Source organism: Mixophyes fleayi, chromosome 12 (assembly GCF_038048845.1).
Source record: "Mixophyes fleayi isolate aMixFle1 chromosome 12, aMixFle1.hap1, whole genome shotgun sequence".
Lineage (NCBI taxonomy): Eukaryota > Metazoa > Chordata > Amphibia > Anura > Limnodynastidae > Mixophyes > Mixophyes fleayi.
In genome coordinates this window covers 72,578,315-72,603,731 of record NC_134413.1, presented here as the reverse complement: position 1 = coordinate 72,603,731, position 25,417 = coordinate 72,578,315, and the positions used below count along the sequence as shown (strand labels likewise).

Sequence of the window (25,417 nt, the reverse complement as noted above, 5' to 3'; positions counted from 1 at the left end):
AGTACTCGTAAAACAGGATAGCACTTCACGTGAACCAAACAAATGAGAAGACCATCCCCAGACTAATAGTAGGATATCATAGTAGCTGATAGTGTAATTTAGCAGATATTTACAAACATTGCATGAAATGGGAAACCCTCAGGAATCAAACACTCGATCCTAAAGAGATCAATTTTATCAGGAGGTAGAAGATTTCCCGATGTCCAGCTCTACTCCTGGGCTTTGTGTTGACTTTTGCTACCTCTGGTACTATCATCATCATCATTTATTTATATAGCGCCAGCATATTCCATAGTGCTTTACAAATGGATACAAACACAGTAATAAAACAGTACTGGGTAATACAGACAGACAGAGAAGTAAGAGGACCCTGCTCACAAGCTTACAACCTATGGGACAATGTAAGTTTGATACATGAGGTTAAGTGCTATATATTGTATATTGGTCAGATTGCAACTGTAAAAAGTGCTCAGTGGGCTATATGATCCAGTCACACAGCAATGTTGGTCAGGGGGTCAGAGAGATAGAGATGGGATGTGGGGAATAAAGGATAGTTTTGAGCCAAAGATCACACCTAGGCAGCAAGTGTGGGGTAGGATATTTTGTCATGTTCTCAACAGAAATCTAAATGTTTTGCAAGCCCAGATATAAAAATTACTAATATAAGCAGAAGCATAATAGAAATCTGATTTTTCCACATATCCTCTGCTGTACCTGGTATCTGATCTGGATTCCATTTTTCTGCCCCACCCCTCCACCCCTCCACCCAGCTTGCTGTTGCTTTAGACCTCCCACCGCCACCACCACCAAGGCCCAATGGCCTCAACTTCAATTATTTTCCATCTGTGTAAAATTAATATAATGTGAAGTGGTCACTGATGGGAAGACTTATATTTTTAGAAAGTTGTATCTTAGTAAATACCTCCGAGCTGTTATCCAGATAAAATCCTGGGGGCGGTGACTCCAGTCTTGGTGCGCACTAATAGGACAACAAGGAGCAGAAAAAGTAAATGTTATTACAGAGAGAGAATATGGGTTTTAAAAATGAATACAGAGAAAATCCAGTGAATTGTTATAACAAGAGTAGGAGTTACTAGGGTCTAGGATGATATTGCAAATTTGAATTTATGTAAATTTTACATTTCATACATAGATTACTACATTACTACATTATTATATATATATATATATATATATATATATATATATATATATATATATATATATATGATTTTATATATATATATATATATATATATATACATACACACATGACATTTAATAGTGTATTATTGTAGTAGGTTTAGAACTATGTGACTTAGTAACTCTCTCCCTGAATGATGGCACTGTGCTGTTAACGTTAGACCATAGGGCCCCCCTCTCTTAAGTACCCTGGGCCCCCCAAATCCTTAATCTAACTCTGCCTCCTTTGCTACATTCACAATATGATGACAGCAGGTCAACCAGATCTTATGAGTAATGACCTCAAAGTCCGAAAAATGTCACCTGACTGCCCAACTTCTTATGTCTTTAAAGCAAGAAAGAGTGACCTGTATAATTCTCCTATCTTAGAAGTTCCTGGGTGCAGATTGCTGCCATGTGCTTCTCTATAGGAGGCACTGGCCTGGCCCTGTGTTTCTGCACTGGGCGGAGTAACTTGCCCTTAAACATCATACTATCACCATCACCATACTATCACCACGGTCAGGGATTGAGGCATCACTGTCAGTCATCCAGCAGTGCACCATGGCCACATAACAAGCACTCTCTGTACGGAACCTTTTCTTATTCAATTTGATTCCAGAGAACTCTATTATAGATGTGAGATCTCTGTTCTCAAACATCTTTCCCCATAGTGGCCTTATGAACTGTCAGATCTATTCAGGTCGAAATGATCTACTGAAGGAGATTACTTTACACCTCATCCACTCATACTCATACAAGTGGGTGAGTAAGAAGAAGACAGAATATTTTATACATTGTGATGACTGGGCAGCATAGTTTTATCAGGTGCAGATATAGAAATTATTCATATTAACAGGAGCATAATAGATATCTGATATGTACACATTGCTGTAGACCACCCACCACCAAACCATCACCAACCAGCAAGGCCCATGACCTCAACCATATTCCATCTGTGTTAAATAAATATAATATGGAGAGTCTACTGATGGGAAGACTTATATTTTAAAAAGTTGTATATCTAGAACATACCTTAAAGGTGTAATTCAGAAGATATTTTTCTAAAGCTGTATCCGGTGTTGGTGCACAACACTAAGAAAACAGGATGCAGAAAAAGTAAATGTCATTATAAACATGAGACATCTCTGTTCTCAAACATCATTCACCAAAATGACCTCACAGACCGTTGGGAATATTCATATCTAACTGATCTACTCTTGTAGATTATGTTACACCTCTTCCATTCATACGTATACAAGTAAGTGGAAGGGAGTTCTATGAATCCAGGACAAGAAAGAAAACGGGAGACAGTATATTTCGGTCATTGTGACGACTGAACAGGATAGTTTTCTCAAGGTCAGATATAGAAATGACCCATATTAGCAGACAGATAATAGAGATCGGATGTTTGCATCTGGTACCTGAGAAGTACTGGATTTCATCTTTGCTCCAGCCCTCCACCCAGCTCGCTGTTGGTGTAGACCACCCACCGCTAACAAGCCCCATCAACCTCAACCATATTCAATCTGTGAAGAGTCCGCTGATGGGAAGATTTATATGTTTAGAAAGCTGTATACCTAGACAATACTTACCGCCAAGCTGGAATCCAAATGTACTCCTGGAGGTGCTGATCCGGCGCTTGGTACATCTTCCTAAGACAATCGGGGGCAGTAAAAGTAATTGTCATTACAAACATATTGTAGGAGGAAGTATATGGGTTTTAAAAATGAAAGTCTCTCAACACATGGCTTCAACCTCAAACATATACCATTGGTGTAAAATAAATAAATATAAAATGAAGAGTCCGCTGATGGGAAGACTTATATCTTTAGAAAGTTATATATGTAGAAAATACCTCCGAGCTGGAGCCCATATAAAATACCCGCGGTGGTGACTGCGGTCTTGATACACTCTCCTAAGACAACCGGGAACATAAAAAGTAAATATGGTTAACCCCAGATATGTGATGCTCGCCTATACAGTCTGTCCTATTTCCTAAATGAGTTGCATCTACCATTAACTTATACAAGTTGAGAATGTTACATTTTAGCAGATACACAGATCACGCCGGGGTTCTTCTTTAAAAATTGCCATCTTAATTGCCAGCAGCACCTAGTCCCAGATGTGACTGTATGCAGGGGCCCCCGGCTCCCCTAAGTATGACAGCGTTATTACGTCACGTCCAGGGGCCTCCCTGCACACACTGCGTGAACAGGTGCTGGACACAAGAGAGACGAAAAAAGAGAGAAACCCTAAAATAATTATATAATTAAGGGGGCACTATTATAATTTATAATCATCAAGGGGGCACTAATAATAATTAATATCATTTAGGGATTAATTATGAACAACAAGGGGGCAATCATTTTAATTACACTTATCCAGGGGACTGGATTTCATTTTTTGTCTTACCACACCACACAGTTTGATGTTGCTGTAGACCACCCACCATCACATCACCACCAGGACCTATGGCTTCAACCTCAACCATATACCATTGGTGTAAAATAAGTAAATATAAAATGAAGAGTCCACTGATGGAAAGACTTATATCTTTAGAAAGTTATATATGTAGAAAATACCTCCGAGCTGGAGCCCACATAAAATCCCTGTGGTGGTGACTTCGGGCTTGATACACTCTCCTAAGACAACCGGGAAAATAAAAAGTAAATGTCATTACAAACATACTGTAGGAGGGAAACAAATGAATGACTCTCAATACAAAGGAAAGCCAGTGAATTGGAATAACAAGGACAGAGGTTACTAGAGACTATTAATACATTTCAACTTTGAATTTAAGTGATGAAATTTACATGATACTGGTATAAAAATGACTGCTGATTCATACCACAGGCTCTTTGCAAGATGGATGTTAAAGAACCATTGGTGGGAATAACTGGTACCTGGACCACTACCTGGTGAGGATCATGTTAGGGAAACATGAGAACCTTGAAGAGGAGGCTCATATAGGGCCTGATTCAAGTCCGAACGCAACTTGCACCTAACTTGCTCTTAAGAAAAGATCACGGAACCCATATTCAAATCCAAGCGGACATCAAGATGTGTTTCAGTTTGAATCTGGGTGTAAGTGCAATCTGCCTAAACGTTACATGTTGTACATTAACAGAGCACAGCGCAGTATACACACAAGCGTATGTGCAATATAAGGTATTTAAATAAAGCCTAGAAAAAAAATGATGAACAACTCTAAACAGTATAATCATATTTATATTTTTTTTACATTAAATACATAAATCAAGATCTCCTTAATGCATATTGTACATACAATGGGCCTGATTCGTTAAGGAAAAGAAAATAAGTAAAAAAAGGAGTAACATTGCATCTTGGCAAAACCATGTTGCCTTGGAGTGGGAGGCAAATTTAAAATGTCATGGTAGATTTATAGTTGGGGTTGGGCATGTCCTAGATCAACTTTAAATTTCAGTGTAAAATTAAAGCTATCAAGTATTTGTGTGTTACATGAAAAACAGCCAGTATTTATCTTATGTGCTAAATAATAACCCTATTTTCACCCCTTGCATTGTAACATGGTTTTGTCCAGGAGAAAAACCTTGCCACCATTGTTCCCTTATGTGTTGTAGGCAGTCGTAAGTGTCATTTGCTTTGGACATGAATTACATGCAATTGCGTTAATTGGAGTAAAGTCCGTTTTGGAGCAAGCGCAGGTCTATTTCACGCAAGATAAGTCTGAACATGAATCTGGCCCATAATATTACATGTACATCTTTATACATAGAAGAGACTAAAATCTTTGGCGTTGTTAGGGGAGGATGGTAAAGGGTGCCCATGAGGGTGTGGCCACGCACCCATTGTGATGTGACCACACCTCCATTTATGGACGCACTGCTGCAAACTGTGTTTTGTTTTGATTCGGGGATTGCAAAAGTTGGGAGGCATGGAATAAAGACTGAATATTACTTATAATATAACTAAAATGTAACAATATTACAACATAAGCGCATTGTCACATGTGTTGAAGCTTAACCTGTGCCTCAATTTAGAATTGAACAACGATCTTCCATATATAATATAGTAGACAAGACATTTTACCTCAGCGATGGAATGTCCAGCGATGTTTTCCTTATTCCTCCGGGAGGTGTCATTGGGATCTCCAACGAGGGTCTCCATTACAGCTTCTGGCACTGGGGAGACAAGAATATTCATTATCAGCTAATATATTCTCAAAGATGGGTGACTTTGTTTTACTATAAATTATCATTAATTTACCCATGGTATTAGCAATATAAAATCTGTTAAACATGTTCCTTATGTGTCTGATCTTCATCCATGTGTTTGTTCATTATCCCTGTTTTGTGCCTTTCACCCTTAGTTCCTCCCCAGTTGTCTCTTATGTGCGTTCCTTTGTGTGCAATAGCTCCCTCTTGTGTGTAGATCCAGTCTGCACCGTCTGACACTCAGGTGGGATAAGGGACTTTCAATTTGAACATCGCTTCTGTGAAATTTTCCGATTAGAATGTGGCCTATGCCGATAGAGAGTCCATAACTGATCTACATGGAAAAGCTAGCTACCGCGGCATAACCGTGGACCTTGGCTAGTACATGAGTCCCATTAATTATTATTACTATCGTAGTTGATATGTAATATAACACAGTGATCGGCAGAACAGGTATTGGGAAAAACAGAGTATACAAAATACAGGGACATACAAAGTAGACAAACATGACCACATCTTGATGGGGCGTGGTCAAGGCACAGTGAGGGCGTGGTCATTAGCTATCGCCCTTATCCCAACATTCCCACAAGCTGGACAAATATGTCCCCGGGCAGGATAGTGGACTCTTCTGCTGAAATTGGGACATTTGGGAGGTAACTACCATACTGCTTATCAATTGTGGTGAAACTATACCATAAACAAGGAAAAAACACATACTGAGAGGCATTGGCGCAAACATGATATAGGGAGGAACCAAAATATATCTTACCAGAAAAAGCCCATATCCAGTTGGAGGAAATCTGCTATTTTATATATGTAAAGCAACTCCCATATAATATTTAGTGATAACGTTAAAAAATTGTCACCGGATTATAGCATCAGTCATAGAAAACGGGGCCATAATCTGTTAATAAACACACAAATGGAGCCATAATTTGCTGACAATCATAGAAAACAAACTACCCTGCAAACTCTGCTATCAGCGCCCGGAGCAGTTCTTCTCTTACCCCTAACTGGCAGTTTGCTCTCCTACAGCCAGAGACCAGGGCAGGACCGGAAGGTGAGCGCTATCTGTCTGTAACAGAACATGCTGACAGCGGCTTCAGGACTCAACAAGTTACATCGGACTTACATGAAAGATGGGGGATGGGGGGTGCTGGGTGTACCACTGGGTGCCCTAAATGTCCGTATTAAATTCTTGTTTGATATTACCACTGGGTTCCCCGCCCTAACGAACACATTTATATTTTTCTTACATCTGGAAGAACTGCGGATGACAGGTTTGTCTTCACTCATTTTTCTGTCTCTTGTCAGACTTAGCGATCAATCTGTTGTTAGGAAAATTATTAAAAACATGGTTACTTTCAGAGCTCTTCATTATTTAATAAAAAAGTTACTAAAAGCAGGTCTCAAAAAATGTGTCCCAAAGGTACTGGGTCTAATTCATTAAGGAAAGAAAAGCAAAATAAATGAGTAACTTTGCACCTTGGCAAAACCATGTTGCATTGGAGAGTGAGGTAAATTTAGGGGTAGGGCATGTCCTAGTTCAGCTTTAAAATTCGGTGTAAAAATAAAGCTATCAAGTATTTGTTTGCTACATGAAAAAACAGCCAGTATTTAACTTATATGCAAAATAATAAACTCATTTGCACCCCTTGCATTTTAACCTGGTTTTGTCTAGGATCAAATATAGTCCTTTATTGCTTTGTTCTCCTTAATGAATCAGGCCCACTGTGTTTAAATGTATTCTACACTTTACCCCCAACCTTGTCTTGTCTCCCCTCGCTCATCCTTCTCCCCTCACCCCATTACTTCCTCATCCTTTCAAATCTCTGTTACTTTCCACTCACCCCCTTTCTCTCCATCCATCTTTGGTTCTCTATCACGGGGGGCTCAAGATGGACTAAAATCATTTTGTTAGTTCTGGATTAGTTTAGTTCACATTGGGGCTAATGCACATGGGCACCATTACAGTCCTGTAGATTCACTCTTTTATTATATACAGGTTAATCTGCTGCTCCCCCTGTGACCCCACAAGTGGGCTTACCTGAATAAAGGGCTGGACACTATCACTAGGGCCCATAGAACGTCAGACCTGGTGTAGGAAATGCACAAGGCACTAACTGGGGCATTTTTTATTAGCTATGGGGCATTTTTGGCTTATACATTATTTGCTGCACTTTGATTGTTCTCATTAGATTGTAGCTCTCTCCCTACCCTTGGTTTTTATATTGGCTTTTATTTTATCTATATTGTATGTACCTGTTTCATGTATGACATGTTTTACTCACTAATCTGTAAAGCACAGTTGGCCTTAAAAATTTATAATAATAATAATAATAATAATAATAATAATACACATTTTCTGTAAAACCATTTTAGAAAATGTTCCCCTTTGTGTTCACCTTTCAATTCTTAGAGATATTTGGGTTTAAAATCAGGTCCAAGTTTTCATACTTATACTGTACTGTAAATATTGTTACCAGGCTAAAGCCATTAACACAGGGCTTAGAGATGGGTAAACCAGGAATACACAGACTGTAAATTATTCTCACCCCCTGAATATATCCCATTTATAATATAATCCCCGTCCCAGTCTTGTTACATTACCTGTGGAGATGACTGACGCTCTGTTTGAGATTCAAGTGTAAACAGCTGTTTCCAACCAATCAGATTGAAGAGAATTCTGTGACATCACCAACCCAGGTAGCTCAGTGCCCAGTAATCCCTGATCAGCCATTGGTTGAGAGCTGTGTAACTGTAAATGGCCATATGTATGACAGCCCTATGTCTTAGTTATGTACATATGTGTAACATGGATGAACTGTGTGAATCATGGGGAATTACTTGTGAATCTGCCAATCTATTAGGTCAAACACAATCTCGTTAGTCACTACTCATAGGCAAACCACAAAGTATTCTCCCCCAGTTATCTTGAATTCTGTACCTCTTAACGATTCTGATGGCAGGTAGGAGGTATCCTAATGACCAGTCTATGGGTAACCTGCATTAGGACCTTACACCAGACTACAATAATCACCTTGGCAAGTGCTTACCCAGTGTGCCAAAATCAAACGTTCTCATGTGTAACGTTCTAATGTAAACTGCAGCATTAAATATAGTTCTTGTAAAAATATGATAGTGACTGTTTCCCACTAAGCTTGTTACTTACTGTCATAGGAAATTAAATCAATGGCAGAAGTAGCTACATGAAGATATGCTTCATGTAAAGTATTTGACATTACTCAAATATCTATTTTCCACATTACTTTTTAATTGGATTTTTACATGTATTTGGGTTTAAAATCAGGTCCACATTCTTTTTATACTTATACTGTACTGTAAATATTGTTACCAGGTTAAAGCCATTAACACAGGGCTTAGAGATGGGTAAACCAGGAATACACAGACTGTAAATTATTCTCACCCCCTGAATATATCCCATTTATAATATAATCCCCGTCCCAGTCTTGTTACATTACCTGTGGAGATGACTGACGCTCTGTTTGAAATTCAACTGTAAACAGCTGTTTCCAACCAATCAGATTGAAGAGAATTCTGTGACATCACCAACCCAGGTAGCTCAGTGCCCAGTAATCCCTGATCAGCCATTGGTTGAGAGCCGTGTAACTGTAAATGGCCATATGTATGACAGCCCTATGTCTTAGTTATGTACATATGTGTAACATGGATGAACTGTGTGAATTATAGGGAAGTGAAGCCATGACCTGAATGGTTATGTTATAAAAAAAACTATCTATATATTGGCATAAGACTACTTAGTGGGGTATTTCTCATTGTTGTGTGTGAAACAAGAAGAATTTTTACTTTTCCCCCACATTTTGTTTTTTTATGTTTCACTAGAGATGAGCGGTACGGAGATAGAATTAGATAGACAGGAATTTTAGGGTACAGAGTCGAATTGAGACATGACTCAGTGTCTTGCTCCAAATTCCGATCTGAAAATGAGGCAAAATGTCATTTCATGTAAAATGTCAGATCTCGTGAGTATTGGATCGATATCTTCCATGTATAGCCGTCCTTCCTGTTCTCAGCTGCCATTTAGAAGTGATAGCAGATGGGTATATTATTAAACTATTTAAGAGTTAACAAAAACTATTCTTTCTTAATTTTAAAATCAAAGATGTTTAAATCTGATGACAGTAGTGCCAGGGGCAGTATCAGCGACATCTGAAATATTTAGTGGGGAAAAATAGGGAACTGTTTGATTGTGAGCAGCACCCCCCCCTCCCCCCACAAACAAAATGCATATACTGTATATATATATATATTATATATATATATTTATATATGTTGCTTTTACAATCTAAATGTTTGTCTGTGAAGGTAATTGTGTGTGAGGGGCAGCATCACATCTGTCCTAGTGAGCGGCTATATGGCAGGGTGCGGTGAATGACCTGACACTGTGTATTATACACAACCCAGTGGGCTGTCACAGTTATATAGTCTTTTGTTTGACCAGTACCGCTTGTCACATATCTGTAGCTAAGTGGACAGTCGGTACAATGACATTTTCTAGGGACTGAAGGACTTTTTGTTTAACCTCACAGTACAGCAATTGCTGTTAAGAAGAAATAAGATTGTGATGGAATTTGGTAACGTGGACACATGATCTCAACTAATCGGTTATAACCTGATGCATTGATGGGGAAATTGGACTCACATCCAGTGATAACATAGCTGTCATGGCTTTAGTGATCCGCTGTGCAGCAGGATGCTGGCTGTCATACTTGGTTCCTCTTGCGTCTCAGACAATTGTTGATTATAATACAATAAAAAGATTGGTATATTTGCGCAGGCCAACTGAAAGCAGCCTCTGTTCTCACACACACACACACAATCCACATACAATGTGCTAAAATAACAGTTTTAAAGAGTCAACTGTGAAATAATATATATATATTCTTTCCATCTTGATGTATGTCTTCCACAAATTCCAGAAGTTTGCAGTGATCAAAGTAACTTTCAGATTTCTGGCATTCACCACGATTATGGTCACATAAAAAAAAGTGAAAAGATAAAATCATATCATAGCGTAACATATAATATGTGGTTACACCGAAAACCACTAAATATCCCAAGGATCCAGTGGGGGTTGATAATTACGACAAAAACACCACGTGATGGGTGTTCTCAATCCCCTATTGGATATACACTTACAAGATTTCAACCTTGAATCAATATAAGCCAATATTTGTATTATACATTGCTTTTATGCTTCTTTGGTGCCTTGTCAGGTCAGTTGTCATTTGTCTTTTGAGCACCTATCATAAAGGAGATCCAGTAAGAGGACAAGATTCCAGGAGGATATCCATGTATACATATTGGCTTATATTGATTCAAGATTGAAATCTTGTAAGTCTACTACTGTCTTATATCACTGAGGTAGTATCAGTACAAAGTAACATGATAGTATAATGTGGGCAGCGTGTCTTGAATTTGGTTTCAAGTCACCCTAACAAAATAATAACATTAGTTTAGCCATTTATTTTTTATTTTGATAAAATGTACATACGAGGACAAACTTTTAAGAGCTAATTTCTCTTGTGGTTACTCGTTAACAATTCATATGAATGTGTACACATCTAACAACAAGATCATCCTAGGGGGGAATTCAATCGGCTTCTGCACTATCACCGTTGATAACAGTAATTTGAACCCGGACGTCTGCTCGCTGCTCCCTGAGCAAAACAAACAGCGTTAAAACTTACCGCACTAGCGGTAATAATGTGCAGTATTACCGTAGTAACAGTAATAGTGCACAGGCCGTGTTACTTTCAAACATCTCCACCTTTTCTAACCCACAGTTTAGTAAATATACCCCAATGAGTGTGGTGGTCCCGCCAGCCCCTGGATCACTCACCCCCTCCTGGGTCCTCCACTGCTGGGGGAGAACCTTGGCTGGCATAGAAATTACAGGTAAAATACAGACTTGATATACTAAAGATTGAGATGTTTTGGAGAAAGTATAGCAGGCAAAATAATAAAGATGCTGTAATATTAATGGTGAAAGAAATAACTTCTTTATAACAACCCTTCACTCTCAAATATACAAAAAAAAAAATCTGCTTTCAGTATGTTGTTTACATCACATTATGTATTGGTTACAAAATATTCAAATATATATTACAAAGCTCAGCTGTCTGTAGTATGTAACAGCGCACACAAATGTCTGATAACGTCCATTTACAATATCAGGTTATATATTCCACTTGCTGGTCCTCATCATAACAAGTGACAACACAACTATCAGTCTTTGCGTTAAATTCATCAGGTGGGATAATAACATGAACTTCAGGAGTAGAAATAAAATAATTAAACTGTTTTTATTATGTTTCTTGTGTACTCCTTCGTTAATATCGCTTGATGAACGGATACTTTAAAGAAGAAAACACAGAACAGTCCGCTCCAGAACGTGTCCCTTTACCCTCTGCAGCGCAGCTCTGGGAGAAGTAAGTCACAAGCACTATGTGAACTGTCCGGTAAACAGATGAGCTTTCAGCAGGGTCCTGCAGTTAGAGACCATACATGACAGACAGACATTCTGTGAAGATTTCCAGGGGCAGCATTCAAGAAGGGTCGCAGTCCTGAGAGCAGAGGTAACCTAGGAAAAATAAAGCGTCAACGTGAGCAGAGGGTGGGTACGTACAGATTGTGATAATAGATATAACAGGTGGAAATGGATTGGCCAGCTCTAAATACTTTTGCAATGAAAAGATAATTAAAATGGAAAACAAGATGATTTCAGTAGCAGAACAGTAATTAATGATGGAGAGTAGGGAGGTTATTCCTGCAGCGACTATTTGAATGGACTGTAGGGTACCAAGATATCATTACAGCAAGATGGAGGTTGCAGCAGTCTGGATGGTATGTAACAAAAATTGCTTTGTAGTACAAGAAAAAATGCATTTGTAGCTGTACAAAAGGACTCACCGTCCACACATCCAGTGCCCAGTGGGGGCTTATATATACCCAGTAACCCCCACCTGACCCAGGCCCCTTAAGGAAACATGAAGCTGCCCCAACACTAACAAGTAGCCATTCCAACTTGCTAAACCTATCTTCCAGCACTGTGCACTACAGAGCACTGTGAAGCAGTGACGGCCATTCCTGCAATCACTACCTGGGAACATCTGTAGCGTCTATACCTAGGTCCCGCAGAGTTACCCAGCATTGTGAAGGGGGGGGGGGGGGGCACTTAATCTAAACTGAAGGCCTAACAGGAGAGAAGAGTATAGAGCAGGAGGAGTGTCGGTGAACTTCTAGGATGTCTTAAATGGCCCTTTCGCATGTTCCCTAACAATATACTACAGTGGTTCCTGGTATCCCCAATTAATGCCTGAAGTATACCAAAACTTAAAGTTATGGATAAGTGAGAAGGCTGAAGTACGCCACCTAAAAACAGTGCATTAAAATCTGGATGTATTGTTATTTTTGTGAGATAATTGAGGTGTCTTATGTACAGTTTGTGACAAAAGCAATTATATTAATGGCCTGTAATGATAATATCATCTAACTAAACTCTGACTAGATACAGTTAAAAAAAGAAAACCCCAACATCTATGGCAATAATGATCTCTGTATTATTATCTCATTCACTGCTAAGGATCTACTCCTCTTTCAAATAAAAGGCGCCTCTTTCATTTTGAAGTAAGAGAGGTGTCAGGATTGAGGCAGCGGGGCCTGTGAGGTAAAAGCTGGTGGGCAGCAGTGAGACACGATTGTGGGCAGGAGGCCTGTCAGGGAAAAGATCATGTAATACGTGTCATGGGGAATATCTGAGAAAAGTTAGCAAGTGTTGTCAGGTTATTGTTGTTTGAGGAGGGGCCGTGTGGGGAAGAGACTTCTCCTTCACATGCCTCATGCTTTAGTCACACATGTCCCCTCTCTGCCCAGCACCTTTAGTCACACATGCCCCCTCTCTGCCCAGCACCTTTAGTCACACATGCCCCCTCTGCCCAGCACCTTTAGTCACACATGTCCTCTCTGCCCAGCACCTTTAGTCACACATGTCCCCTCTCTGCCCAGCACCTTTAGTCACACATGTCCCCTCTCTGCCCAGCACCTTTAGTCACACATGTCCCCTCTCTGCCCAGCACCTTTAGTCACACATGCCCCCTCTCTGCCCAGCACCTATAGTCACACATGCCCCCTCTCTGCCCAGCACCTTTAGTCACACATGTACCCTCTCTGCCCAGCACCTCTAGTCACACATGTCCCCTCTCTGCCCACATGCTTTAGTCACACATGCCCCCTCTCTGCCCAGCACCTATAGTAACACATGTTCCCTCTCTGCCCAGCACCTTTAGTCACACATGTCCCCTCTCTGCCCAGCACCTTTAGTCACACATGGTCCCTCTCTGCCCAGCACCTTTAGTCACATATGTCCCCTCTGCCCAGCACCTATAGTCACACATGTCCCCTCTCTGCCCAGCACCTTTAGTCACACATGTCCCCTCTGCCCAGCACCTATAGTCACACATGTCCCCTCTCTGCCCAGCACCTTTAGTCACACATGTCCCCTCTGCCCAGCACCTATAGTCACACATGTCCCCTCTCTGCCCAGCACCTTTAGTCACACATGTCCCCTCTCTACCCAGCACCTTTAGTCACACATGTCCCCTCTCTGCCCAGCACCTTTAGTCACACATGTCCCCTCTCTGCCCAGCACCTTTAGTCACACATGTCCCCTATCTGCCCAGCACCTTTAGTCACACATGTCCCCTCTCTGCCCAGCACCTTTAGTCACACATGTCCCCTCCCCATCACATCACTACTTCTTACCTTTCCTCCACTACACAGGAACAGGAAGTTATCCAGCAGCAGCTCCTGCACTGTGTACCATGTGACTACAGCAGTCACATGACCTCGTGATGTCACAGAATTATCTGAAAGGGATTTAGCTTCTAACAGCTAGTAATGAACGTAGCATATAGCTGACTAGCAGCAATGTTATCACTAGAGTAAAATACATTATTACTGCATTGTCCTTAATGTAGAACTGCGGCGGCCATTTTCCCTTAGTCTCCCAGACATAATACAGCTGATACAGTTATGTACCAGTGACGTTCCAGAGGGGGCGTGGTCACATACTCTTGCAGGAGCCATTTTACAACCTGGAGAGCAGCTTTAACTCATTCCTATATAACAATAACATCCAGAACCTGTACAAGGCTGAGGTAATATCTTCTAACAATATATTATTATTATGCTGAGAGCAGAGATATGAAGGATTATTATACAGAGGAGTCTGTATAGGGAGACATTACAGCTCATATAAAATGCTGTTTATAATGGGAGATTATTATTATATAGAGGAGAGGGATGTTGTAATTACTATATATGCAGAGGGATGTGACAGCTCCCAGCACACACACTGTTTATAATGGGTGATTATTGTTATTATTATTATTATTATTATTATTATTATTATTATTATTATTATTATTATATAAAAGATAATAATCTATATAGTGATATATAAAGAGTAATAAGACAGTTCCCAGCACACGCACTGTTTATAATGGATGAATATTATAGAAAGGATAATAATCTATATAGTGATATATAACAAGGAATAAAACAGGTCCCATCACACACACTGTGAGCTGTAAAGAAGTAAAAAATTAGTAGGTACAAAGCGTCCCATCCAATCCCGTTTTCAATGTATCATAGTAGAGCGGGTGGGTCCCAATCCTGTTGAGACAATGGTCTGGTCACTACACTTGCATAATGTGAGTCTGTAAAAGTCTAGGTTGCACGGTCTAATCACGTCGTGCAGGTTCCCTGTTTGTTGGAAAGTCAAGGGTTTCTTAGATTGAGTAAGGAACTGCCCCACCGTTCTAACCCCCGCGTCATTCTAGATAGTGAATAGCTAGGCAGCCTCTCCATTCTAAAAACTAGGGTTCCCAAATAGAGGAAGATGGATAGATAAGTAAGGTTTTAGTTTCAATGTATGTATGATGTGCCACAATTTTCTAGTGGACATAAAATGGTGGTTGTCAAGAACTGTCGCTGATACCTTGTGGTCATGTAGATGTAGGAAAGCAGTCAATTTTAGGCCAGGGAGGAAATTTTGTTCTGGTGAGGTATCCGCATAGGTGTCAGACCCTTGTATCAAATCCCTCCGGTACTGAAGTTGAGCAGCCTGATTATAGAGTTCTATATTGGCCAAATGAAATCCAGCATTAGTCCTGGGTTGTTAAAGTTTCAATAGCCCAATTCTTGATTTTTTTCCCCCCCAAATGAAGTTTTGAAGTACTCTACAAGTCTAGGGGAGGATTTCATCTTAAGTAAATTTGCTCTACCCATTAAGTAAAGACAAAGATGACCCCAGCCCTCAACCTCGTTACTAGGTTCCCAACAACTTTCGAGATATGATGTTGATAGAAGAGACCAAGGTTCTTAGAAAGTTCTATACCTAGATATGGGATAGTGCTTTACGCCTATTTAATTGCTATGTTTCTAGCCAAGTAGCGTCAGGTAAAGCAAGGATCAGGTATAATGCCAGGGATTTATCAAACGGACAGCTTGATAAATACAACACGGACGCCCCGAAATACAGTATGTAGGTCTCAAGCATAGGATCAAGTACTAGGTTGAAGAGTAAGGGTGACATGGGGCAGCCCTAACGTGTACCACTCGTCATGGGTGCCGCCTCTCCAATCAGGCCATTGATTAGTAGAGAGGTGGTTGGTCAAGAATAGAAAAAGCTTATGGCCCTGAGTCATTAAGGCAGCATACAGAGCGCATCGTGCAGTTGTTCTCAACGTTACGTAAATCATCTCTGCGTACTCCTGGAGTCGGCAAGGAGCGGATCTCAGGATACGTGTGGTGATGACTATGGGCGTAGGGTCACTCTGCTGTACTAGACCAGACACTGCAGGATGCGTACAATATATATGTGGAATATGAAATCTCAAAAGAACCGTAGACCATCGTAACTGTCATTTGCGTTGGCATACGCAGCGGACTTGCTTTCGTTGACGGCCGAGTGTCCTCGTTCTGGGCATGCGCAGAAGGGAAATGCGTATGATACACACAAATAACAGAGATACGTTCCTTAATGACTCAGGCCCTATCAGAGTAGTGAAATCCTCTCTGAATGCCCCACGTTTGTGTACCTCATACATATAGGGCCAGGATACTGCATCAAACGCCTTATTGGCGTCCAGGCTAAGTAGTATATTCTTGGAAGGATATTGTAAGGACGAGGAGGCCACCGCCGCGATGGCTTATACATATTTCAATCACCGAGTGATGGGAAAATGGACTGTAAACGAGTGGCCATGATTTTAGCCAGCAGCTTAATATCCAAATTAAGTAGTGTGATAGGGCCATAGGAGGCCATGGATTGTGCGTCTTTTCCTCAGTTTCAATATTAGCGTAGTGAATGCTTTATTAAAATTAGGAATGGATTTTGATTTTTAAATTAGTGCAACCCCAACGGGTCTGTGCTAGGTTATGTTTTACTCACTGGAGTTGTACGATTTACTACACTGTTCAAACTGCTGAAATACCAACTCTGATTAAAATGAGTTACAGATTTTGCTATATTTTTAGTTGTAAGTTTTACGATTATAGAATGTTTCCACTTTCCTGGACTTTTTAAATGTGCAAAATGGACAAGAAGGGCTAGTTTTACAAATCCAACCCCTGTTCTACATGTAAGTGTTTCCTATATGGACTGTCTAGTAGAATGTATCTAGCACTTACTTCTCCTATTATCTTCCGTAGGTTGGCCATTCTGAGTCCTCTGTCTACTACAAGAACCCACTTTAAACTTGTCTTTAAAGGTGAACCCACTGAAGGTTTGGGTGATAGGTGAGCCCACTGAGCTGCAGTAGATGTAAATGCTATATACACTCTACTTTCATGTATATATGAAACAGTTACATATAGGATATTGGTTGTATTTGTAAAATATACTATTATTGTATTGTAGTTAACTCCTAAAAATTCCAAATACATGGAGCTTCATTTATCTTTTTATCCAATTCATTTCACAGGATTACACCGTAGTAATAAAGAGATTTGGTGGGCCACCCTCAAGTGTGTCAGGAGTATTGAGCAGGACCCAGAGTCCCATCACGGTTCCTCCACCTCACTCACTGATATATGAGGGAAACAATGACTAGAAGATCCTGGAACTGATCAACAAGATCATTCCGCTGGTGACTGGAGAGGTGACTGCTGGGAATGTGACATAATACAGTAACACCAGGGGATGTGTCTGCGTGATGACTGTATCATTGGGTGTATTAGGTTCCTATAAAGTGTTGGGATGTCACTGTCTATTTATCCATGCAGGAGTGGACGTATTTAAGATTGCAGAAGAGTCTTTTCAAAGACGTAATGATGGAGAATCACTGGATTCTCAAATCACTGGGTAAGAGGAGATTTTCATTTATTGTAGGGGAGAGAACAGTTTTGAAGGCCACCTAGATACACATCATCTGAGAATCACATATAAACAATGTATTCACTCAGTGTATGTTTCCTACAGATGGATCCAGTAACACAAATACCACAGAGAGATGTCCGTGTCCTCTTTATTCACAGGATTGTACAGAGGAAAATCACAGTATTCCACAGGTAGGTGACATTTTAGGGTCTCGCCAAATACCTAAGTGAATTTCCCAATATATGATCTGTAAAAAAAATACTTGTGTGGATCATATACACTGACATTCCTCTGTCTCATCATAAATTATTAAATCAGTTATTATTAAATATATTTGTATTGTTTTGTGGGCTGTTTAGGATGACGTCATGACTGGTATTAAATTAGAATTTATAGAGGGAAGGAAAGAGACGTATGTGAGGGGTGATCAGCAGTGTAAGGAGGAAGAAATCAGCATAGGTGAGTAATAAACACTTATTACAGACAAGAGTCACATATTCTCCTTGTATAAACAATGTAATCAGTCACTGTGTGTTTCCTACAGATGGATCCAGTAACAGAAATACCCCAGAGAGATATCTCCGTACTCTTTATTCACAGGAGTTTCAGGTAGATGACATTTTAGGGTCTTGCCAAATACCTAAATGCCAAAGTGATTTTATTATATTATCTGTAAAAAAACAGCGTGGATCTTATACTCTCATATTCTTCTGTTTCATCTCACATTATTAAATCAGATATTATTTAATATAATATTCTTAAAGGGGTCGTGTCCTGGACATACATGGAGTACAAGTATGCTTGCTACGTTCTCCATCCTAAAATTCCTGCATTTATCCTCCATTTTGAGTTTGCTGGTTTATTTGGACTCTGTCTAGTCCTGGAGCTTACTTACCCCTCTTGGCATCCTCTGGGGTACTTCTCCTGATCCGCGGCTGCCGCGCTGCTCTTCGAGACCCCAGCCTGGTGTGCGGAGGCTGCTACCTGAGCGGACCCGCTGCAGCCTGACTCCTTGGTGGACAGCGCTTCTGCCTCTCCGTGCTGCCGGCGCTGACTGTTGGTGCGGACACCCCAGGGACCCCTGCTGTGGTGAGACAGATCACCATACTTACCCATCACTGTCAGGTCGTCGGGTGCCGACACTTGCTCAGGCTCTTCCCTTTACCGTGTGCGACTCGAGTACATGACAATGCTGTAGACTATACCCCTCTGCCCTGGGAGCTGGGGATGGACATTTTCTGTTCCTGTCCTGTAATCTGGGCTGACGTCTTGGTAGTGCCCTATTTTCCACCATAGAGAGCGGCGATTTGTCCTCATGCTGCACAGTTCTGTTGCTCCAAGTCAGCCTTCCATCCTGAGATACAGATTGGATCCCCAACAGCTGGGCCTCAGGCTCTGAGTGCATGCAGGTACCTCACACAGTGGCTGTAATTTGACTTATGCTATCTTGCCTGTTTGTGCTGTGATAACATCCTGGCACTTGACATCTAATATATATTACTCCTCTGGGACAGTCATTAGCTTATTTATTGAACCTCATTCCCATATCTGGATTATCCAGTTTGCCTTTTATAAGTGGTGTCTATACTATCTTGACTCTGTTCTATGATCCTGCCTTGGGTACTTTCATGGTAAGACTTTCATACAAGTGTTTATCCATGAAATACAACACTATTATTATACCCATTCCTCTATATTGGGATGTATTTTCCTCGTTATATGATCATGCTGCTCTGGCCGGATGGCTTGACCGGTTTGCCTATTCCTCTACACCCACTGACAGTTCTGGAGAAACTCCATTATGTGTGCCCTCCCAAACTACCACTGTTCCTAATGCACCAACCTCACCTACTTACCCTGAGGTCACATTGCAGCAGCTTCTACAGCTGGCCGACCTTTCCCTTTTCAGACATGATATGCAACAAATCCAATAGTGAGGGGCTGAAGCGGAGACTCTAGAAGATGCTACAGCACCTATGAAGGGTCAAATTGATAATTTGGAAGCTCAGATGTTGGCATGTAAGCAGACGCTTTCTTTTAGTGAGGGGAGTCTCTGATGCAATAATACTCGTTTTGTGGGGCTACCTGAATAAGTGGAGGGGCCTGCTACTGAATGTTTCTTGGAGAAATGGTTAATTCAAGCTTTTGGGAAGGATTCCTTTACGGCTCAGTTCGCAGTGGAGCAAGCTCATCGCATCCCTTCTTAGGCAGCTCCACCCGGGGCACCTCCCCGTGCCTTCATAGCCAAAATCTTACATTAGAAAGACTGATACAACTCTGCGACCATTCCCCTCTTATATTGTCTGTAGACTTTGCCATTACCAGGGGTTCAATCTTTCTGGAACCTGAACTCTTTTAGTTACCTTTAATGGGCAAGGGACCTGATCTGGTTGTCTTGTGGGAAGAGTTCTTTGTGGATAATGCAGAAACAGTCCAGCCCCCTCTTGCCTTTGGCAACTGCCTAAGAACTGTACCTCTAAATCTCCGTACTCTCACCGGTACTGAGGGTTGCAGTTACCCCTGGCAATCGCCTAAGAACTATTTCCCTAAAATCTCTAGACTCTCACCGGTACTGTGGGTTGTAGTTACCCTTGGCTACTGCCTACGTTCAGTTTCATCATCTTTACCTATCACTGTAAGTTCCGTTCCTTTCCGGACAAGTACCGGTACAGAAACCATTGTGGATCAGGGGACTTCTCTATCAACTGTTCCTTATTTATTCCAGTGGCAATGAGTGATATATCAGTCTTGACACCATCCACTCGGTGTCTCACTGGACTCGCTCCTGCACTTCCTACTCTATGGCCTCTGTAACTCTATTCCTGGGTTCTCCCCAGCCAGTGGACATCTCACAACCCTCTGTCTGCAGCCAAGTCTGTCCCAACAGTGAACACCGGACTTTCGGAGCAGACTCCGGGTTTTGCTGTACTGGCTGGAGGGGTTCCTTACAGTTAGCACTTCTGCCTCACAGCACAGGGGTCATGAGTTTGATTCCCAACCATGACCTTATCTGTGTGGAGTTTGTATGTTCTCCCCATGTTTGCGTGGGTTTCCGTCGGGTGCTCTGGTTTCCTCCCACACTCCATAAACATACTGGTAGGTTAATTGGCTGCTATTAAACTGCCCTTAGTCTCTCTTGGTCTGTGTGTGTATGTTAGGGAATTTAGATTGTAAGCTCCAATGGGGCAGGGACTGATGTGAGTGAGTTCTCTGTGCAGCGCTGTGGAATTAGTGGCTTTATATAAAGAAATAGATGATGATGATGATCAGGGGTGCCCATGAGTCCATGGGGACCCATGCCATCTGATATATACTGTATTATTGTCAGTCTTGATATTATTCTGTATGTTTTTGTATACCTGCATAAGTATTGGAAATTTACTAATCTTTGATGTAATGTGTCACACCCGGTGATTTATATCTATCACGTTTATTCAGAAATAATTATTTTCTTTATGTTCTGTTTTGAAATACCAATAAAAAAACTTGACTAAAAAATTATCATTCTTTTGTGGGCTATTTAGGATGACGTCCTGACTGATATTAAAATAAAAATTATAGAGGGAGAGGAAGAGACGTATGTGAGGGGTGATCAGCAGTGTAAGGAGGAGGAAATCCCTACAGATATCGGCACAGGTGAGTAATAAAATGTATTACAGTAAAGAGTCATATATTTTGTTTATTGAGTCATTACAAGAATTCCAATTATGACTGCATCTAAGCAATGTGCTTGATAATGTGCTTTTATAATTGTAATGAAGTGTTCGTCAATTGCAAATTGAAATTAAGCAGCTGAACAACTCGCTCATAGTTTAAAAATTTTGGGTATTGTAATCTGCAGCTCAATGTCCTTCCTTACATTTATTTTACTTTCAGCAGATGGATGTAAACGCAAGAATATCTTGGGGGAGCAACTGATTTTATCTACAGATTTTGAAATGGAAGATAACAACATTACTCAAGATTCTACAGGAGAGAACCCAATTACCCTAAATATATATCCAATACTTTACAGTGGAGATAAATTATCTGAACTCTCTAATCATGAGGAATGTAATCCTGATAACATAGATATTGTTACACATCGTACAGCTCATACAGATGATACATTATTTCCATGTTCTGAGGGTGGGAAAAGCTGTACAGTTAAATTATCTCTTCATAAACATCAGAAAGTCACATAGCTGAGAACCCTTTTACATGTTCTGAGTGTGGGAAATGTTTTGTATATAAATCAAATCTTGTTGAACATCGGAGATCTCACACAGATGAGAAACCATTTCCATTTTCTGAGTGTGAGAAATGTTTTGCCGTAAAATGAAAACTTATTAGACATCAGAGAACTCACACAGGTGAGAAACCATTTCCATGTTCTGAGTGTGGGAAATGTTTTTCACAGAAATCAAAACTTGTCAAACATCAGAGAATTCACACAGGTGAGAAACCATTTCCATGTTCTGAGTGTGGAAAATGTTTTCCATGGAACTCAAAACTTATCAAACATCAGAGAACTCATGCAGGTGAGAAAACATTCCCATGTTCTGAGTTTGGGAAATGTTTCGGATAGAAATCAAATCCTTTTGAGCATCAGATAACTCACACAAATAACAAACCATTTCCATGTTCTGAGTAATGAAAATGGTTTACAAATAAATCAGGTCTTGTGTCACGGGCACTAGGAGGCTTTACCCAGTATCACCCGCTGATGGTCTTATCAGAGCAGTAGAGTTGGTATATGATACTCTGATGGCAGGGTGATAATGGAACTGGAAACAGCAGATGGTTAGAGAATGCTCAGAAAGTCTATGACTAGCAGCACTGTAAACAATGGGTAACTGAACATGAGGATCTGGATGGACAAGGCACGTGAGGGTAGTCAGTGGTCTGCGCACGGCAAGTTGTACCACTGCTATAGTGAGAAGAATGTCCAGGAGTAATAAGGAGGTGGAAGTCAGCGGTCTGCGTATAGCAAGTTGTACCGCTGTCTGTAGTGAAGGAATGGAATCCAGGTGAAGGTCACGGGGAAGTCAGTGGTCTGCGAGTAGCAAGTTGTACCACTGCTTATGTGAGAGGATATATGCAACTGGTGACACAGGGAAACAGGAATCAGTGGTCTGCCTCTAGCAAGTTGTACCACTGAATATATATGTGAGGAAGGACACGAGGAGATAAATGCTATGCAGAGTCTACACGGGTACACTGAACTTGATCCCACGTTGAACTACACACAATGATAATAATGAATGAACAGCACTGCACAGATAAACAAAGTCACTCAAATAGTCCAGCAAAAGGAAACACAGTCAATAATAGTAATAGTCTCAGAGGATGGAAACTCCGGAGGAGGACAACTCAGTCCAGATGGATATGCAATACACCAGCACAGTCAATGAGAAGTATGCATACCGTGGTTCAGATGAGCAGGCTGTTAGGGATAGCTGCAGGGATACCTGAGCGGCCGGGAACAGACGAGATGCGAAGTCCTTGCAGAATGGAAGCGGCAGGTAGGTGCAGCGCACTGTAGGTAGGACAGCAAAGATGACAAATACTCAGGAAGCAGTAGTATATCGAATAGAACAGCAGGAGACCACGGGAGAGTTGAAGCGATGTAGCAAAGCTGGAAGCCGAGGAGCGTAGACTCGATGCAACAGGCAAGTTGACACAAATGGACACACTGTAGAAGCAGTAGGCAGCGGGTCAGCTGACGGCAGGTAGAATGCAGACTGGAGCGCTGAGACGAGCCGACTCTGTAGACACTCTGAAGTAGCTAACAGGAATCAGCTGCTGGAGTCACGATGAAACACAGGAGAGTTTGCAGTAATCTGTAACTGTAGATACACGGAGGCAGCGGATAGGAATCAGCTGTTGGAGTCACGATGAAACACAGGAGAGTTTGCAGTAATCTGTAACTGTAGATACACGGAGGCAGCGGATAGGAATCAGCTGCTGGAGTCACGATGAAACACAGGAGAGTTTGCAGTAATCTGTAACTGTAGATATACAGAGACAGCGGATAGGAATCAGCTGCTGGAGTCACTAGGAACACGAGGAATAGAAGTGGTCTGGAAAACACAAACGGCAAACAGGAATCAGCATAAGCTGAACACACGAGCAGGCACTGGAACACCTTCAGAGACTCATGAGGAATGAGACTCCAAGATCAGGCAACGTGGTATTGACCACAGGTGCTTAATATAGGGAGTGTTGCCTGATCAGCCAATTAAGTTAAAAGAACAGAACTGAAGGTTAAAAGGGACTGCACATGCGCAGTACCTCATAATAATGGACGGACACGGTTCTTAGCTACCTTAGAAGTAGCACTCGCAGTCCGGTGAGTGACAAAGTCTCTGTAACATAAATGTCAAAAACGTGATGGAATTTGGTAAAGGTAACACAGGACTTTAATTACCTGTCTAAAACCAGCTGCATTAATAGCGGATAGGATTGTTTAAGAGTCAATTGTTGTAAACTACTAGTAGTCTTCTTCTTGGTCTGCTTCTGGGATGAAGAAGCACCAGCAACAGCAGCAGTGGGACTAACACTCAAGAATTCTTCAGAGTAATCCTGGATAGGGGAGAAGTCATCTAGCCTTAGCAACTTGGATGCAGAAATAACTCTGGTCACTAGTGAGGATATTGATGAGGACGGTGTTGTCAGTGTGGCTTTACAAACGTTACAAATAGCTGGACAACTGTTGTCAGTATTGGGTAAAAATAATTGCACACATAATAGGTGGATTTTTTGGCCTTATGCCCAGGCATGACAATGGCCTTCTTATCACTGGCAAGGACTGCTTCCACTGGTGCAGGACTTACACAAACAACATCATCCTCAGCGCCATCGTCAGCTACAAAAATATCCCCCTCATCTTGTTCCAAATACAAAGTGGTATCCTACTTTTGTGTATCATTGGGTACACTAAGAGGCATAAATAACACTGACAACCTGTTTGAAAAACTAAGGGATGTCTTTGCAACATGGCTTATCCTGCTTGGACTCTCCTGAGGTTATGTAATTTGTGACAATGCCTCCAATATTGAGAGCATTACAGCAGGGAGTATTCCATCACATTCCCTGTTTTGCTAACACAATCAACTTGGTGGTACCGAGCTTTATAAAAAAAAATGACAGTAACATGCAGGAGATGCTGTCTGTGTCCAGAAATAAGTCGGGTCATTTTCGGCATTCTGCAACAGCATGTAGGAGATTGTAGCTGCTGCAAGAAGAATCGAATCTGAGGGGGGATGTACTTTAGTCCAGCGCAGTGGAGAATACTTTCCGTGTTGTGCACGGTGCTGAAACCACTCTAAGTAGTCACCTGTGAAGTGAGTTCATACACTGTAAGCTTGAGTCAATTATTCCCCTAATTAGAGAAATTGAATGAGGAGATGAAACTAAGCAACTATGTAGGACTAGATCAACTACTTTATTCGCTTCGCCAGGATCTGAGAGTTATCAACATTTTGAAATCGGATCACTACATTTTGGCAACTGTGCGTGATACTAGGTTTAAGAGCTATGTCTTCTCTTTCTTTCCAGCTGACCCAGATCTCAAGAGATGCAATGAGCTCCTGGTCAGCAAGCTGACAGCTCAAGTGGTACATGACATGAT

At 41.1% G+C, this 25,417-nt stretch overlaps 2 protein-coding genes across 2 annotated transcripts in view; one reads left to right on the top strand and one right to left on the bottom strand.

Annotated features, from left to right (window-relative positions):
- LOC142108366 (uncharacterized) overlaps window positions 1-25,417 on the top strand; it is a 338,760-nt gene that overhangs the window by 201,862 nt on the left and 111,481 nt on the right. The window lies entirely within an intron of this gene.
- Window positions 2,841-25,417, bottom strand: part of LOC142108683 (Fc receptor-like protein 3) — a 78,638-nt gene continuing 56,061 nt past the window's right edge. Inside the window, exons 7-8 of the mRNA XM_075192525.1 lie at window positions 3,768-3,827; window positions 2,841-3,100 (exon numbers count right to left, since the gene is read on the bottom strand). Coding sequence (XP_075048626.1) covers window positions 3,006-3,100; window positions 3,768-3,827 — 155 coding nt within the window. The 3' untranslated portion in view covers window positions 2,841-3,005. The remainder of the gene's footprint in view (window positions 3,101-3,767; window positions 3,828-25,417) is intronic.